The sequence below is a fragment of the Ammospiza nelsoni genome, chromosome 1 (assembly GCF_027579445.1).
Source record: "Ammospiza nelsoni isolate bAmmNel1 chromosome 1, bAmmNel1.pri, whole genome shotgun sequence".
Taxonomy (NCBI): Eukaryota; Metazoa; Chordata; class Aves; order Passeriformes; family Passerellidae; genus Ammospiza; species Ammospiza nelsoni.
In genome coordinates, this window is record NC_080633.1 from 768,523 (window position 1) to 784,627 (window position 16,105).

The window sequence follows — 16,105 nt, forward strand, 5'->3', positions numbered from 1 at the left end:
CCCCAGGCACTGCTGTCACAAGGATGAACCTGTGTGAGCTCCTCCAGCACGGTGCTCTGGCCTGAACATTCAGCTGAGGCTCCATTCAGGGGGATGTTCCTCTTTTATCCCAAAAGAAATCACAGAGCCAGGACCATGTGCTGCTCCTACAACCCCACAATGGCCCCACAACCAGATCTCCAGGGTGACAGGAGGAGTGGCAGGAGTGCCCAGGCTGCTCCCATGGCAGGCAGAGAGCAGGGGCAGCCCAGGGAGGAGCAGCAGGAGCACTGATTGGTGATGCCAGCTGCAGGAGGGCACCTGGGCCTGCAGCGACAACCAGGAGAGGAACATTCCTTCCCCATTGCAGCTGCCTGCTGCCTCTCACTCTGAGAAACCCCCAAACTGCAAAAGCTGCTGGAACAGAGGCAGTGCTGGATGAGCCTTGGAACAAACCCATTTTGGAATGGCAGGAGTGGAACAAGAAGATCTTCACAGCCCCTTGTCCCCAAGCCCTGCTGGGGCTCTGGGCTCCAGCTGTGCTTCCCCTGCACTCCCACATGCAGAGAAGCTGGGAGGGCAGAGCAAGGACTGGGAATCCTTGGGGGTGCCAGGAGCCTCAGGGGTGTCTGAGCCAAGCTCCTGCTCAAACCAGGAATTGTCACCAGGTTCCTTAGGGCTTTGTCCAGGCAGGCTCCAAGGAGCAGCAATCCCAACTTCCCAGTGCCTTGCCTTGTTCAGAGCTCAGAACTCCCCTTTTCTCCAGCCAGAAGCTGCTGTTCCATGCCAGCCTGAGCTGTTTCTGCCCTGGCACAGGCCCAGGGACAGCCTGGCTGCACCCCAGGGACCTCCTGGGGCAGAGCACAAACACCACCAGGGCCCCAGGAGAAAGGACAGTCCCTAATTCCTGTTTCCTTATCAGACCCAAAGCACCACAGACCAACAGCCACACCTGAGGTGGGAGATTCCAGCACAAGGACAACTCTGCAGGGATTGCAACCTCTGCAGGGCTGGAGCCAGGCTGGGAGAGCTGGGAATGTTCCCCTGGAGAGGAGAAGCTCCAGAGAGAGCTCAGAGCCCCTGGCAGGGCCTGGAGGGGCTCCAGGAGAGCTGGAGAGGGACTGGGGACAAGGATGGAGGGACAGGACACAGGGAATGGCTCCCAGTGCCAGAGGGCAGGGATGGATGGGAGATTGGGAATTCCTGGCTGGGATGGAATTCCCAGAGCAGCTGTGGCTGCCCCTGGATCCCTGGCAGAGTCCAGGGCCAGGCTGGACAGGGTTTGGATCACCCTGGGACAGTGGGAGGTGTCCCTGCCATGGCAGGGGTGGCACTGGGTGTTTTTTAAGGTCCCTTCCAGCCCAAACCATCCTGGAATCCCATGGAATGCTGTGTATGAGCAATGAAGGACCAGGTGACATCAGGACAATGAGGGGATACCTCAAACACTTCCTGTAGTCCTTGATTGAAAAATCACCTTCTAAAACGCCCAAAAGCTGCTTTGGAGCCAAGGCAAGATCTGACACCAGGACAAAGTGACCCCAGCCAGGCCAGTCCCACTGCCCACACTGGCCAGCACACACTGGTGTCCAAATCCAGGATTTTCTGGTGTGAAATCTCAGGTTTAGGATCATTTTAATAGAAACAAGCATATTGTTCAAAAGCCTTTGAACATCTTTCCTTTATCCATGGCCTTTCAAGATCACTCTGAACAACCAAACTCAAACCAGAGAATTCACTCCACAGCCTGAGACAGGATCTACAACACACAGAAACACAGAAACAGAGCATGGCATGAGGAGAGAGGGAGGAATAAGCAGGATTGTTCCACTTTTACCCTTTCATGACATTTTAACATGACTTTGGAAGTGATCACCTCTTGTACCACACAGACTTGAAGAATTTGTTCCAGTATTACCAGGGGGAAAGTAGTTTTATTTTACCTGGATAACCAGTGGTAAATACCACTTTGATGTTTAAACTTTTATCTCTACCACCACAATGAACAAACACTGTCAGTGGCTCTGTACCTACAGGAAGTATCAGGCTCACACACACCCAGCTGTGGCCACAGGATTTATGGGATGGGAAGCTCCTTTATCCTGCCCACATTCCCAGGTTTCACTCACATTTCTGGAGTCTTGGACTTGTTTTTCCCATTGAAGAATTCTGGAAGCGCTCGACGCTCAATGACGTGAATGCTGCAACAGAAGTTCAGTGTCAGACCCTGAAACAGCCTTGACTCCAAGGATTCCAGGCTGCCACAAGTGCCCTCCCTCTAGAATCCCTGACTTCTCCTCAAACTCAACTTCTGAAGCAAAACAAAAAAGGCTTTCAGGAGTAGAGATAAACACAGAATGGTCAGACAAGGACTAGAGAAGAGAGAAAGGAATAAAGGTGAGAATTGGAGGAAAATCAACATATGCAAAACCTGTCTGAAATCCTCTTCCTCATTCCCAGCCCCTGAGAAGGGCCAGAAAGATTTCAGCACAAAGTATGGGAACCAGACCTAAACAAGAGTCACTTCCTCCAGCTCCCAGGCTGATTGGTGAGAAAACAGAACCAAGTGAAGCCTGCCTGTGGAATCCTCTGAATGTTTCCCCCTTCCCCCTCAGGGGAATCCCAGGGCCTTGCCTTGGAACAATTTCCCACAGAGTTTTCCCCACCTAGGCTGAAGGAGAAGACTTCCCCATGGAGTCTTGCACACCACCATGAACCACTCCAGTTCCTTTCCCCATATGTCCCAAATTCTGGTGGTTTCTCCTTTCCCTGTCCCCTCATTGGCTGTGGCACCCCTGGTTGCCTGCCCTGCCTTCCCTGTAGGGCAATGCCACCCCCATGTGTGCCCATCCTGAACCCTTTGTGCCACCCCTGTGCCCTCCCACACCTAACCTTGTGCACAGCACATGGCCAGCTCTTTTGTCCCTGATGTCCCTTGGCTGTGCTGAAATAAACCCTGCTGGAACTGGCCCTACAAAAGGCCCTGCTGCCTCTCCCCACTGAGCTGGCCACGGTGAGTGTGGTTGACTGCTTTCCCTGAATGCCTCCCCAGCAGCCTTTCCACAGGAGATCTCACTGGGGAACAGGATCCAGACACCAGCCACCATCCCATGGACCCCCCTGGCCCAGGGCCCCTCACCATCCCATGGACCCCCCTGGCCCAGGGCCCCTCACCAGTTGTAGTCGAACCAGGAGGCGTAGCTGGGGATGATGATGTGGTTGGTTTGCTCGGTGACATTGTCCTCTCCTGCGTCCAGGGAGCGGCTCTGGTCACCCTTGTTGGGGTCCTCGTCCTCCTGGGGCACAGGGGACACAGTAGGATGAGGGACAGGGGTCCCTGAGCCGACAGACATTCTGTGACACCCCCATGAGCAGGGACAGCAGCACAGGGTCCCCACAGACACTCTGTGACACCCCCATGAGCAGGGACAGCAGCACAGGGGTCCCACAGACACTCTCTGACACCCCCATGAGCAGGGACAGCAGCACAGGGTCCCCCAGCTCACATTCTCTGACACCCCCATGAACAGGGACAGCAGCACAGGGTCCCCCAGCTCACATTCTCTGACACCCCCACGAGCAGGGACAGCAGCACAGGGGTCCCACAGACACTCTCTGACACCCCCATGAGCAGGGACAGCAGCACAGGGGTCCCACAGACACTCTGTGACACCCCCACGAGCAGGGACAGCAGCACAGGGTCCCTGAGCCCACATTCTGTGACACCCCCACGAGGAGCAGGGACAGCTTTGGGCCCCCTCCACTGACCCTCCTGTGAACAGCTGTTGTTCTGCAACTCAAGTTCCAACTGCTGAGCCCCAGTGATGATGAGGAGGGCACAGAGGAGGCAGCAAAACAGGGTCAGGACGTGACAAGAACTGTACAAAACACCTCAGGTGTTGATTGAGTGGCATTAAAAATAGCCAAGTGCCACAGGCAGAGCCTGAGGAGTCACTGGTATCAATAATGGATCGTTATCTGTGATCAGATCTTTATCTGAGCTCCCCCAAAGACAACAAGGTATCACTGTGAACACATTCAGGGATCTGACATCTGTTAAAAATAGTGCCTGGCATGCCACAAATGCAATTCAATACAGAAACTACCCCTGCAGCTCTACTGAAATGATCCGGGAGCTAAGGCAGGGTTTAGATTTAATGCTAAAACCAAAAAACAAAGCAAAACCTCTCTCTGAAAAATGCTTCTTGGAAAATACTCAGCATCTGTCTCCTCATTCTCCTTTCTGATACACCAGATTTAAAAATACCAAGTCATCCACAGAACCTGGAGAGCTCTGTAATAACAAACCCTCCATCCTGTCAGTCACTGATTTGATCTTAATCTCATAGACCATTGGAAAATGAGTTCAGGTGAAGTTACTGAAGGTCAGACTAAGGTATTGACAGGACACAGGGAACGACTTCAAAGAGAAAGAGGGCAGGGTTGGGTACTGGAGGAATCGTTCCTGGTGAGGGGCCAGGATGGAAATCCCAGAGCAGCTGTGGCTGTCCCTGGTCCCTGGCAGTGTCCCAGGCCAGGCTGGACAGGGGAAGGTGTCCCTGCCATGGCAGGGCTGGCACTGGGTGCTTCCCAAGGTCCCTTCCAGCCCAAACCATCTGGGACTGTACAATCTCAGCTGTTACCACATTCAGGAAGCAGCAGGTGCTGTTACCTTTCCTCCAGTCGCCACTGTCTCCTCATCCTGCTCATCTGAAAGGTAAAAACATTGAGAATTACACCAATAACCTCATTTAAATGCTCAGGAGCCTTTCCAGCAACACAACTGTTTAACTGGAAAGGACATTTAATTTCTTTGGGAAGGAAAGGGAAGGGAGGAGGGAAACAAAGTGGATCCCACATCACTAAAGCAATTACACCTTTACCTATCCCAGACCAGGGAACAGGTAAGAATACAGAGGAAGGATAATTAGACTTTCTCAACACTTCAGAATCCACAATTAATTACTTCCTTTCCCAGTGTCTTAGATGACTTTTGCTTAATAACTTATGGGATACAGGTTTGTATCTCATGTCAAGGCTCAGCAAAGCTCAGGGAACCTGTGATTTACCCTGATTCCCTGTAAAAAAAATAATTCTGCTAGAAAAGAGCTTGTATGTCATGTTAAAAAAATAAAAGTAACAGTAGCCTATGAGGGAACAGCCTTGCAGTGAAGAGCTGGTATACACTGGAACATGCATTTGTATGAAATATGAATTAATTCAACAAAACAGCAGAAGTAGAGATTGCTTTTTAAATGAAGAGATTTAGAAATATTTAAGATATACGCTAAAACATTGGCTGGAAGCAGGATTGAGGGTGAGGGCTTTACCCAGGTCTGCCACGGTTCCTCCTTTGACGGGCGTGTTCTCACTGTCCTTCTTTGGGTTCACTGCAAGAACAGAGGGGTGAGAGAGCAGCAGAGCTGCAGAGCTGCAGCCTGGCCCCGCTCCCTGGGCCCTGCCTGCACTTCAGGAGGTCACAGCAGCACAAGGGCCCGTTTGTCCCATTGCCCTGCACTCCCAGCTCCTCACAGCCCTGCCCGACACACAGCAGGGCTCCAGTGCACATCCAAGGATCACCCAAACAGAGAGACTCCCAAATTATTGCTGCCAGGGATGCTGAAGGAATTCTTTTTCCCAGAATTATTACTGCCCACACCAACACTGCCCTGAAAAGGACTAAAAGCACTTGACACTAGCACATTTTCCACTCATTTAACATCCTTCTTCTGGGGGCTTGGCAGGGAAATACTTTGGTCCAGAAAACTCCATTTCCCCCAACACGAGCCAGTGAAAGGAAACATTTCAGCAGATCGTTGCAGATCTATTTTTAAAAGTGTCTTTTATAAACGTAGTTTTGTATTTTAAAAGGCCAAAAGGAGGTGACACAGCTGCCCTTTTCAGCTGTTACATGCCTGACTAGATAAATTTATGGGCAGAGATCCATGGCCACGGAGCATTCGAAGATTTGACAAAATATAGACACAATTTTAATGCAGTTTCACTTCTAACATTCAAAGAGCCCCAAGTGTTCCCACATTTTACCGTTTTTGGGAAGTACCACTTCCTCTATGTTGGGCACTGGGGTGGGATCCTCCATGTCCTTGGTGAGATCCTCCTGCTCATCCTCCTCCTTCTGCCCCCTCCTCTTGCCATAGAGAGCTGCTTGCCTGGAACAGAGCAGACACAGGGGCTGTGCCAGGTGCTCCTGGACAGTGCTCAGTGCCAGGACAGGGGCTCAAACCCTCCTGAAACCACTCTGGGAACAGGGGCAGAATCAGCCCCATGTTTCCTCACAGACCCCAACTCAGGCTTTACACTTGGGAGGAGGAATTCAGATTATCAACTCATTCCTGATAAAGTTCCAGTTTTGTCTCAATAGAGCCCCACAGGTCCATAAACAACACCTGAATTTTTAGCTTTGAAGTGCTCTCCTCCATACCCACAAATAATACCCCATAGTTAGTAATTAAGTTTTTAATTACTATTAAAAACTTCCTAATTGCTATTTAAGTAATAGTAATTAGGTTTTTATTTGGGTAAAATATTGGTAGAATAAGGAATTGCACAAACTGCCCAGGAATAATCCCTCAAGCCTATCCAGAAATAATTCCAGAATTCCAGGTCACAGAGCACTCCCCATAAGCATTTCCTGGATTTCTTCTCTCCCTCATTTCATTTCACCTCAATTTCCAGGCCTCTGGACACTTGCAGACACTCACCCTTTCTTCCCTGTCTTTTTCCTGGACTCCACAGGAGTGGGGGGTGGAGAAGGGGAGTGTTTCCTCTTCCTTGTGCTGGCTGCTGCTTTCCTGTCCCTCCTCTCGGGGCTCCTCACGGGCTGGGAGGGAGCAGAGCTTTGAGTTACCCCCAAATTCTCCCACTGCAGGGCTGGAGGCTGCACCCTTCCTTAACCCACCCCAAAACAGGATGTCACAGCTGCTCTGGGCACCCTGTGCCAGGGCCTGCCCACCCTCCCAGCCAGGAATTCCCAATTCCCAGTCTCCCATCCATCCCTGTCCTCTGGCAGTGGGAGCCATTCCCTGTGTCCTGTCCCTCCATCCCCAGTCCCTCTCCAGCTCTCCTGGAGCCCCTTCAGGCCCTGCCAGGGGCTCTGAGCTCTCCCTGGATCCCTCCCTTTCCCAGCTCTGTGCATGCAGAGCTAAAGGACACTGCTGTCCCCCCTCACCTCCTCATTCTTCATGGAGATCCTCTGGCGGAAGCTGACGGATTTCCTGTTCTCATCCACCTCATAATCCTCCTCATTCATCCACTCATTGAACACATCCGTGTCCAGAATCCACTTGGCATGAACCTGCACACAGGAGACAGGGACAGGCTGATGCTTTGGGGAGAAACAGCTCCATGGGAGACCTCCCAGGGTTAGGGACATTCCTGGAGCTTCACCAGGCCTGAATGTCCCAACCCCTCTGGTGTCACACACACTCCTGCAGTGTCCCAACCCCTCTGGTGTCACACACACTCCTGCAGTGTCCCAACCCCTCTGGTGTCACACACACTCCTGCAGTGTCCCAACCCCTCTGGTGTCACACACACTCCTGCAGTGTCCCAACCCCTCTGGTGTCACACACACTCCTACAGTGTCCCAATCCCTCTGGTGTCACACACACTCCCGCAGTGTCCCAACCTCTCTGGTGTCACACACACTCCCGCAGTGTCCCAACCCCTCTGGTGTCACACACACTCCTGTGTCGCAGACATTTCTCCACAGAAATCCTTTATTTCACATTTCTGTGTCTTCGGGAGGCCAGAGGCCCCCGAAGAGAAGGTAAACAATTATTATCAGCTGCTGTGGAATGCAATAGGATTCACCTTGATTGGCTCATTTTCTATGTTGATAATTAAGGGCCAATCATCAGTTCAAGCCAGGGGACTGAGTCCTTGGCCACAACTTTGTTGTGGGTTCTTTTCTATCTCTTCTTAGCTTAGCTAGCTGCTCTGCAAACCTCTCTTTATATTCTATTTAGTATAACTATAATGTATTATATCATATATTAATAAATCAAGCCTTCTGATCAAGATACAAGATTCACCGTCTCTCTCTCACCAGCAGCGACCCACTCAGGTCGCTGTAATACTCCTGCAGTGTCCCAACCCCTCTGGTGTCACACACTCCTGCAGTGTCCCAACCCCTCTGGTGTCACACACTCCTGCAGTGTCCCAACCCCTCTGGTGTCACACACACTCCTGGCAGTGGCACAGGGCAGGACCACAAAGGATGAACAGGACCCAGACCTCAACAGTCCCAGGACTCAACCTCTGTTCCTCAACCATTTTCAGTCCTCCAGGAGTGGGAGGTCAGTTCTGAGAGCTGGGTCAGCAGCTCTGGGTTACCAGTGCTCTTTGCATGCTGAAAATCGCCATCAAAACCTCCTAAATACACACAGCCCCTTGGCAGGTGTGCCACAAACACCAAATGTGAGCAAGAGTTGGCCACTCCCTGGAGGGACAAAGCCAACTGCCAGGATTATAACATCCACCTTTAGAGAGTTTGGTTTACACAGCTGAGAAACCTTCTGGTGCTTTACAGTAATTTATTACTGATTTATTAATACTTCACACAATTCTGACTATTCCTAGTAAGGTTTATACCCCAAAATCCTGTTTTCCAATGAGTTACAGGTGCTGGAACAGACTGCAAAGTCCTTTCAGCCTGGGCTGCTGAGACTCCAGGAGCACACACAGAACATGGCCAGGGTAACACAGTGAGTGCAGAACAACCAGAGCAGGGCCAAAACAACTGCCCCAGCACAGGGATCCTGGGAAGGAATAAGCCACACTCACTCACCCTCCAGGGCCTGAGGCACACTCACTCACCCTCCAGGGCCTGAGGCACACTCACACACCCTCCAGGGCCTGAGGCACACTCACACACCCTCCAGGGCCTGAGGCACACTCACACACCCTCCAGGGCCTGAGGCACACTCACACACCCTCCAGGGCCTGAGGCACACTCACACACCCTCCAGGGCCTGAGGCACACTCACACACCCTCCAGGGCCTGAGGCACACTCACACACCCTCCAGGGCCTGAGGCACACTCACACACCCTCCAGGGCCTGAGGCACACTCACACACCCTCCAGGGCCTGAGGCACACTCACACACCCTCCAGGGCCTGAGGCACACTCACTCACCCTCCAGGGCCTGAGGCACACTCACACACCCTCCAGGGCCTGAGGCACACTCACACACCCTCCAGGGCCTGAGGCACACTCACTCACCCTCCAGGGCCTGAGGCACACTCACACACCCTCCAGGGCCTGAGGCACACTCACCTTCCAGGGTTTCTCAGGGATGGGAGCATCCTCGATTTCCGCCTCGATCTCGCTGGCATGGACCCAGGTGTCGTAGCTGGGGAGGGTCAGGAGAGAGCAGCTCAGGCACCAGGAATGGTTTTCCAGCAGCCCTGGCACGTGCAGCCCTCATTCCCACAGGGAACAATCCTGCTTTGTGCCACAGAACCAGGCACAGGGCGGGCCCTGGGGCATCCAATGCACGTTAAAAGTTAAAATCCTCTCAGTGAACCACTCCAGCTCCAAGTGCAAGTCTGGAGGGATGCAGGGGGTAAAAGCAGCTCTGAGTCACCCAACCAAACCCTGCCATTAACTTAATCCACTTCTCCCTGTTCTTGTGATTTCAAAGCAAGAGCTACTGGATTCCTGGAAGGGAGGAAGCTGCACCCTGCCCTAGAAACCTCTCGTTATTTATATTCACTCTTCCACATTATTCCCTCAAAAGTCTATTTATTAACAAACTGCAGTGAGGAACAGCAAAAGCCACAGTCCTTTGTAACCAACACCAGGTGCTGAGGAACAGGAAGGAGTCAGGTGCAAGGAAAGATGTGCACAAAGCATTCCTGGCTTTACACTGTTTTGTGTGTACCTGGTTTAAAAACACCAATACAAGCCTGACTACTGATAGAAATATAGAAATATTGAAAGGCTCTTCATCTGTATGAATAAAAACCTTCAGTGTGATTACTGTTTGCTGTCCTACATTGAAAGCCCCATGTGAGACAGATCCTAGGAATTTAGTGTGTGAACAGATTTCAGTGGCCTGAAAAAGTTAATTAAATAGAAGTCAATACTGGGTTATCAATGCTTTGATTGATCTTCCATAGCCTGGGCTTAGAAACCAGTTATTGCAAATACAGTGAAGTTTCTATCAGCCCACACATTGAATTTCAACATGTTCCAAGAGCACAGGGCAGGCTCCTCAAAGGATGCTTTAACAGTCACTTGCACCTGACTGAAGACAACTCTTGGAGTAAATCTCTTTGTCAGAGCACAGCCAGGTTCTCCCTTTAAAAGTTCGCCCTTTAAAATTTAAGGAAAGGCTCATTCCAGCTTTAAAATCATTTTCCAACCAGTTCCTTGTGGCTCTGCAGAAGAATTCTTTTGCCAGCCTCACCCACCTGCCAGTGTCACAGATGGGTGTGGATATTGCAGTTTTACATCAATGGTTAATTCCTTTCAAGCTTTGCACATTGGGATAAAGACTTTTCCATCAACAAACAGTTAAAACTCAGGGTTTGCTTCCCCCCAGCCATCTTTACCTGTCTGGAAAAAAGCCCCAATGTACCAGCACCTGCTTGTCCTTTTTCATCACAGGTCTCAACCACTCATCTGCAAAGGGAACGAGATCCAGGTCAGATGTGGAGGGAGAAGCTCAACAATTCACTTTCCACAGTGAGTCAGAGGGAAGTTACTGCAAACCCTTCTGCTAAGGTCTGGGAAGGGACCTTAAAGCTCATCCCAATCCCCCCTGCCATGGCAGGGACACCTCCCACTGTCCCAGAGACACCTCCCACTGTCCCAGGTGCTCCAAGCCCTGTCCAGCCTGGCCTTGGGCACTGCCAGGGATCCAGGGGCAGCCACAGCTGCTCTGGGCACCCTGTGCCAGGGCCTGCCCACCCTCTAGCCAGGGAACAATTCCCAACACCCCATCCATCCCTACAGCTCTCAAGTACCAAACCCTGCAACCCAAACCCTGAGCACAGAGCCCAGAGAAGCACCACAGGAGAAACCCCCAAGGATGTGAACCTGCATCTCCAATCCCTGCTGGAATTTTGGGCTGCGGACCTGGGGCTCAGAGCCTGAGACACACAGAAGGCTGAGCCTGCTGCTGCCACAGGGACAGACACACACCATCCCTGATCCCTGCAAACTGCAGGGAGCACTTCCATCTAGTGGCCAGCACAGGCCAGGGAACATGGGGAAGGGACTTCTTTATGTCTGTGCAACTTGGGCTTGAGGACAATGACCTCCCAGGTAATTAAATTTTATTTAAGATGAAAAGGGAAGAAATATTTTTGGCTATTTGCAGAAAGAGGCAGCAGTGAAATTGCTCTTTTTGGACCTTGCGCTTCATGCAGGCAGAGTGAACTGTAACACAGCCAAGGCTCATGGAGGAGCTCTCCTTGCCCCCCACACACAAGGGTTGTACCAGCATTCCCTACAGAATCCCTGGAGGGCCAGGAGCTCAGAATCAGGGGATTGCTGAGGCTGGAAAAGCCCTCCAAGATCAGAGTGCAGCCATTTTCAGCACTGCCCTGTGTCCCCAAGTGCCACAGAGCTCTGAAATCCCTCCAAGGCTGGGAGGAACTCCCCCAATATCCAGCCTAAAGCTCCCCAGGCGCATTATCCACAATGCAGCAATGTCCCTGAGGAGCAGGCTGGGACCAGTCCTGGTGAACACTCCCACACTTCTCATGGCACTCAGTACAAGAGGATTCCCACTGAAAAGCTGAACCTCACCATCATCCACTGAGGTAGGACTTGGATACACGTGGTGGGTGGCCTTGGATTTTTCTTCAGTGACTGTTCCCTGTGGGAAACACAGGAGAAACTGCATGAGAAACCCTCAGCACATCACCCCAAAAGGCAGATGGTGCTCAAAACTTACATCCCATAAACGTGTAAGGGATTGATTCAACAGCACAACGAGCTGCAGATCCCATCCCTGGATGGCAGCAGCAGGAATAGAACAGCATTGTGGGGTGGGATGTGGGACACTCTGGGATCAGGGGCTGAAGGGCCAGAGCTCCCACAGCTCAGGAAAGGACAGGGCAGCTCTGGAGGGAGCTGGAAAATAACAAAAATTGGAGCAGGGAGGACTTGGGACAGCAGGGAGCCACGGGCACTGGGTTGGGGTAGCAGGGAGATGACAGCAAGGGGTTAAAAAATGAAGATAACCAAGATATGAGGAAGCAAAGCCAGTGACAAAATGAGAATTCAGAGGCAGAGCAAAGGAAAGCCCAAAAAGCAGAATTAGAGACAATTTCTGTTTTCATCTCCTCACATCCCTGCAGAGACAAAGCTGCTTTAAAAATCCCTTAAATCACTCATGGATACAGCGTGAAGCTCACTACAGACTTCCTTTATGAAAGGAAAATCGACTCATTCACTCTAATTTAAGCAATAACACCCATCCTGAATCAGCCAAATAATTAAGAGCAACTTGTGAAAATCTGCCCAAGTGAGGCTGAGACAATGGTTCATAATCACAACACAAGAAATACATTAAATCTGGAAAAGAAACTCTCTGGCTACAGCTGTGACTTGTCCTGACTCAAAAGCCACCAGACCATGCAGAGGTCACGTTCCAGGATATGTCTCTGCAGACAAGTGAGAAGACTGTTCATGTTTTTAAGGATGAAGCCATTAATCCTGCTCAAGTCATCCTGGAATTATATGGGCAAGGTTCCCTGAGGCTGCCTGGGCTCTGCTCAGCACCAGCAATCAGAGTGAAATAAAGCACAAACCAACAACCATGTCAGCTTCCTTCTGCTGTCCCACACATCTGGAACAGCTGCCTCACTCCCTGCTTCAGACCCAGTTTGGACACACCTGTGCTGAGCAATAAACCAGCTGGGGCTGCCCCAGCTCACCCAGAGCCACCTGGCAGCAGGTCCAGGAGTGCTTTTAGAGCACAGCCAGGGCTCAGCCTCCATGGCAGGGTAAAAACCATTCCCCCACTGCCCAAGGGAGCTGTGCTGCTGCTGCTGTGTGCTCAGGCAGGGCTGGGTGCAGCTGTGCTGTGTGACACTCACCTGGTGACGCTTGACAATGTCCTTCAGCTTGTTGGCCAGCTTCAGCTCCATGTCAGGAATGAGGTAGATGGTTGGTCTGCTCAGACAGTTGTTCTGGGAGAGAAGAGGAGGTGGAACAAGGAATTAGAGGGTGATCTGTGGCAAAAATCAGAATATTCCTATAAAATCCCCAGTGTTAGAACTCCAGTAGAACCCAGAGCAGAGCAGGGGGTGACTCAGGTCAGTGATCCCAGCTCCAGGAACCCCGGGACAGGGACATTCCCTTCTCACAGCCCCCCAACAAAGCCCTGCCCAGGTTTTTATCATGCACTGAAACCACTGTACGTGGGCAAGGGTTTTTTGTAGTGGGAATATTGTTGTGTTCTGCTGTTCTTCCTGTTTCCATTGCTAATGGACACCTGAAAGTTATGTTTTGAATACATCATACACTGAACTTGGCTTCACAGTTTGAAAAAAAAAAATCACACATCATTGCCATGCAGCAGTTAAAAAAACTAAACTTCAAATGAGACTCCACAGACCTGCTTAAGGGTACAGATAACTGGTTTGACAAAGTGAGAGTAAAATGGATCCTAACCTGAAAAAGGCCAGTTTAAATCAAACTGGAAGTCAGCCCTGGAATGGGTACAGGAGAGGTTACTGAGCCCCAGGGGTGTCACCTCCACAGGGACATGGGGACACCTGGGGTGTTTGCTCTTTCCTTAGAAGAGGTTTTCCTCACGTAAATAAATAAAATAAAAACTTCTGCATATCCATAAAAGGCCAGTGGAAATATTCTGCATTTTTCAAGTGAAAATGTGGAATTGTGACTGAGCTGGGTGGGAGAGGGAGGGGAGGGTCCCCCATTGCTATAGAGGGCCAGGGTGAAGTCCTGCCCTGAGTGCCCAGGGAGTGGTTCCTGCACCGGGCTGGGTTCCTCCTGCCCTGGGCTGGGTTCCTCCTGCCCCAGGGAGTGGTTCCTCCTGCCCCGGGCTGGGTTCCTCCTGCCCTGGGCTGGGTTCCTCCTGCCCCAGGGAGTGGTTCCTGCCCCGGGCTGGGTTCCTCCTGCCCCGGGCTGGGTTCCTCCTGCCCCAGGCTGGGTCTCTCCTTGCCTGCACCAGTGTTTTCTCAATGGTCATGAACATCTCCACGTTCCGGTCCATCCGCGAGGGATTCTGCAGGTCAAACCTCCTCCTGTCGAGGGAAATGATTCACAAATATTAACTGCACACCCCCAGCTGCCAGCAGTCCAGAACCTTCCCTGCTCCACACAAACTCTGGATCGTGGCAGGGGTGCCAGGACACTCCAGCACAGCCACAACTATTTCTGCTGCGCTTGGCACCCTCAGTGGCAAGAAAACCACCATGAACCACATCGAGAAATGCAGCTGATTTGTGAGATGTTCAGGGAGAAAAAGGAAGGTTGACAGTGTCCACCAGACCCTGCAGCAGGGCCGTGCGTTCCACCACAGTCACAGGGGGTAACAGAACACACAACCACCATGGATTTCAACATCAGATGAGAGAATTCATGGATGAGCCCTCATGGTTCTCTTACTTCTGGCTGCCCCATCCAGCAGTCCTGCAGTCCAGAGAAGCAGCAATTCCTGTGCCTGGTGTGAGAACAAACCACCCTCCAGGGCACAGGCAGCTAATAACCCATGGCAGCATTGTATCACCACCTTTACTGGACCCTGGTGCTCTAATTTTGTTATTCCACAGACAAATCATCACAATTATTGCAATGCCAATGGAGAACCGTCCATCACAAATGGGGGAGGACACAACACCTGAAAAATCCTCCTGGGAAGCAGCAGGGGAGCCCCCAGATTCCCTGTGCTGTGCCCTGAACATGTCTGGAACTCAGAGATGGGCCAACCCAAATGAGGGATTGGGGTGGTGACCCCAGAGCCTGAGCTTGGACAACCCCAGCCCCAAAGCAGCCCCAGCAGCTGCAGGGAGTGCCACAGCCCAGCTGGGGCTGAGCCCTCAGGATCCAGCCTGCCCCAGAGCTCCAGCAGGTGCTGAACCCTCAGGATCCAGCCTTAGGAGCTCTTAGGAGGTGCTGAATCAGGATCCAGCCTGTCCCAGAGCTCCAGGAGGTGCCCAAGCCCTGCATACCCAGGGCAGTGCCAGGTGTGAGACCCAAACCCTGCATACCCAGGGCAGTGCCAGGTGTGTAACCCCAAGCCTTGCACACCCAGGGCAGTGGCAGGTGTGAGACCCAAACCCTGCACACCCAGGGCAGTGGCAGGAGTGAATCCCAAGCCTTGCACACCCAGGGCAGTGGGGGATGTGAGACCCAGTTTTGCACACCCAGGGCAGTGGCAGGTGTGAGACCCAAACCCTGCACACCCAGGGCAGTGGCAGGAGTGAATCCCAAGCCTTGCACACCCAGGGCAGTGGGGGATGTGAGACCCAGTTTTGCACACCCAGGGCAGTGCCAGGTGTGAGACCCAAACCCTGCACACCCAGGGCAGAGGCAGGTGTGAATCCCAAGCCTTGCACACCCAGGGCAGTGCCAGGTGTGAGACCCCAAACCCTGCACACCCAGGGCAGTGCCAGGTGTGTAACCCCAAGCCCTGCACACCCAGGGCAGTGGCAGGTGTGTAACCCCAAGCCCTGCACACCCAGGGCAGTGCCAGGTGTGAGACCCAAGCCCTGCACACCCAGGGCAGTGGCAGGTGTGTAACCCCAAGCCCTGCACACCCAGGGCAGTGGCAGGTGTGTAACCCCAAGCCCTGCACACCCAGGGCAGTGGCAGGTGTGTAACCCCAAGCCCTGCACACCCAGGGCAGTGGCAGGTGTGAGACCCAAGCCCTGCACACCCAGGGCAGTGGCAGGTGTGTAACCCCAAGCCCTGCACACCCAGGGCAGTGGGAGATGTGAGACCCAGTTTTGCACACCCAGGGCAGTGGCAGGTGTGAATCCCAAACCCTGCACACCCAGGGCAGTGGCAGGTGTGAATCCCAAACCCTGCACACCCAGGGCAGTGGCAGATGTAAAACACAAGCCCTGCACACCCAGGGCAGTGGCAGGTATGTAACCCCAAACCCTGCACACCCAGGGCAGT

The 16,105-nt window shown here is 52.3% G+C and overlaps 1 protein-coding gene across 1 annotated transcript in view; it reads right to left on the minus strand.

Moving 5' to 3' along the window:
* The window catches only part of SMARCC1 (SWI/SNF related, matrix associated, actin dependent regulator of chromatin subfamily c member 1), a 68,593-nt gene that overhangs the window by 41,275 nt on the left and 11,213 nt on the right, over positions 1 to 16,105 (minus strand). Inside the window, exons 4-15 of the mRNA XM_059491086.1 lie at positions 14,145 to 14,226; positions 13,054 to 13,146; positions 11,759 to 11,828; positions 10,558 to 10,627; positions 9,278 to 9,353; positions 7,169 to 7,294; positions 6,702 to 6,820; positions 6,025 to 6,149; positions 5,310 to 5,369; positions 4,652 to 4,689; positions 3,154 to 3,275; positions 2,109 to 2,180 (exon numbers count right to left, since the gene is read on the minus strand). Coding sequence (XP_059347069.1) covers positions 2,109 to 2,180; positions 3,154 to 3,275; positions 4,652 to 4,689; positions 5,310 to 5,369; positions 6,025 to 6,149; positions 6,702 to 6,820; positions 7,169 to 7,294; positions 9,278 to 9,353; positions 10,558 to 10,627; positions 11,759 to 11,828; positions 13,054 to 13,146; positions 14,145 to 14,226 — 1,053 coding nt within the window. The remainder of the gene's footprint in view (positions 1 to 2,108; positions 2,181 to 3,153; positions 3,276 to 4,651; positions 4,690 to 5,309; positions 5,370 to 6,024; positions 6,150 to 6,701; positions 6,821 to 7,168; positions 7,295 to 9,277; positions 9,354 to 10,557; positions 10,628 to 11,758; positions 11,829 to 13,053; positions 13,147 to 14,144; positions 14,227 to 16,105) is intronic.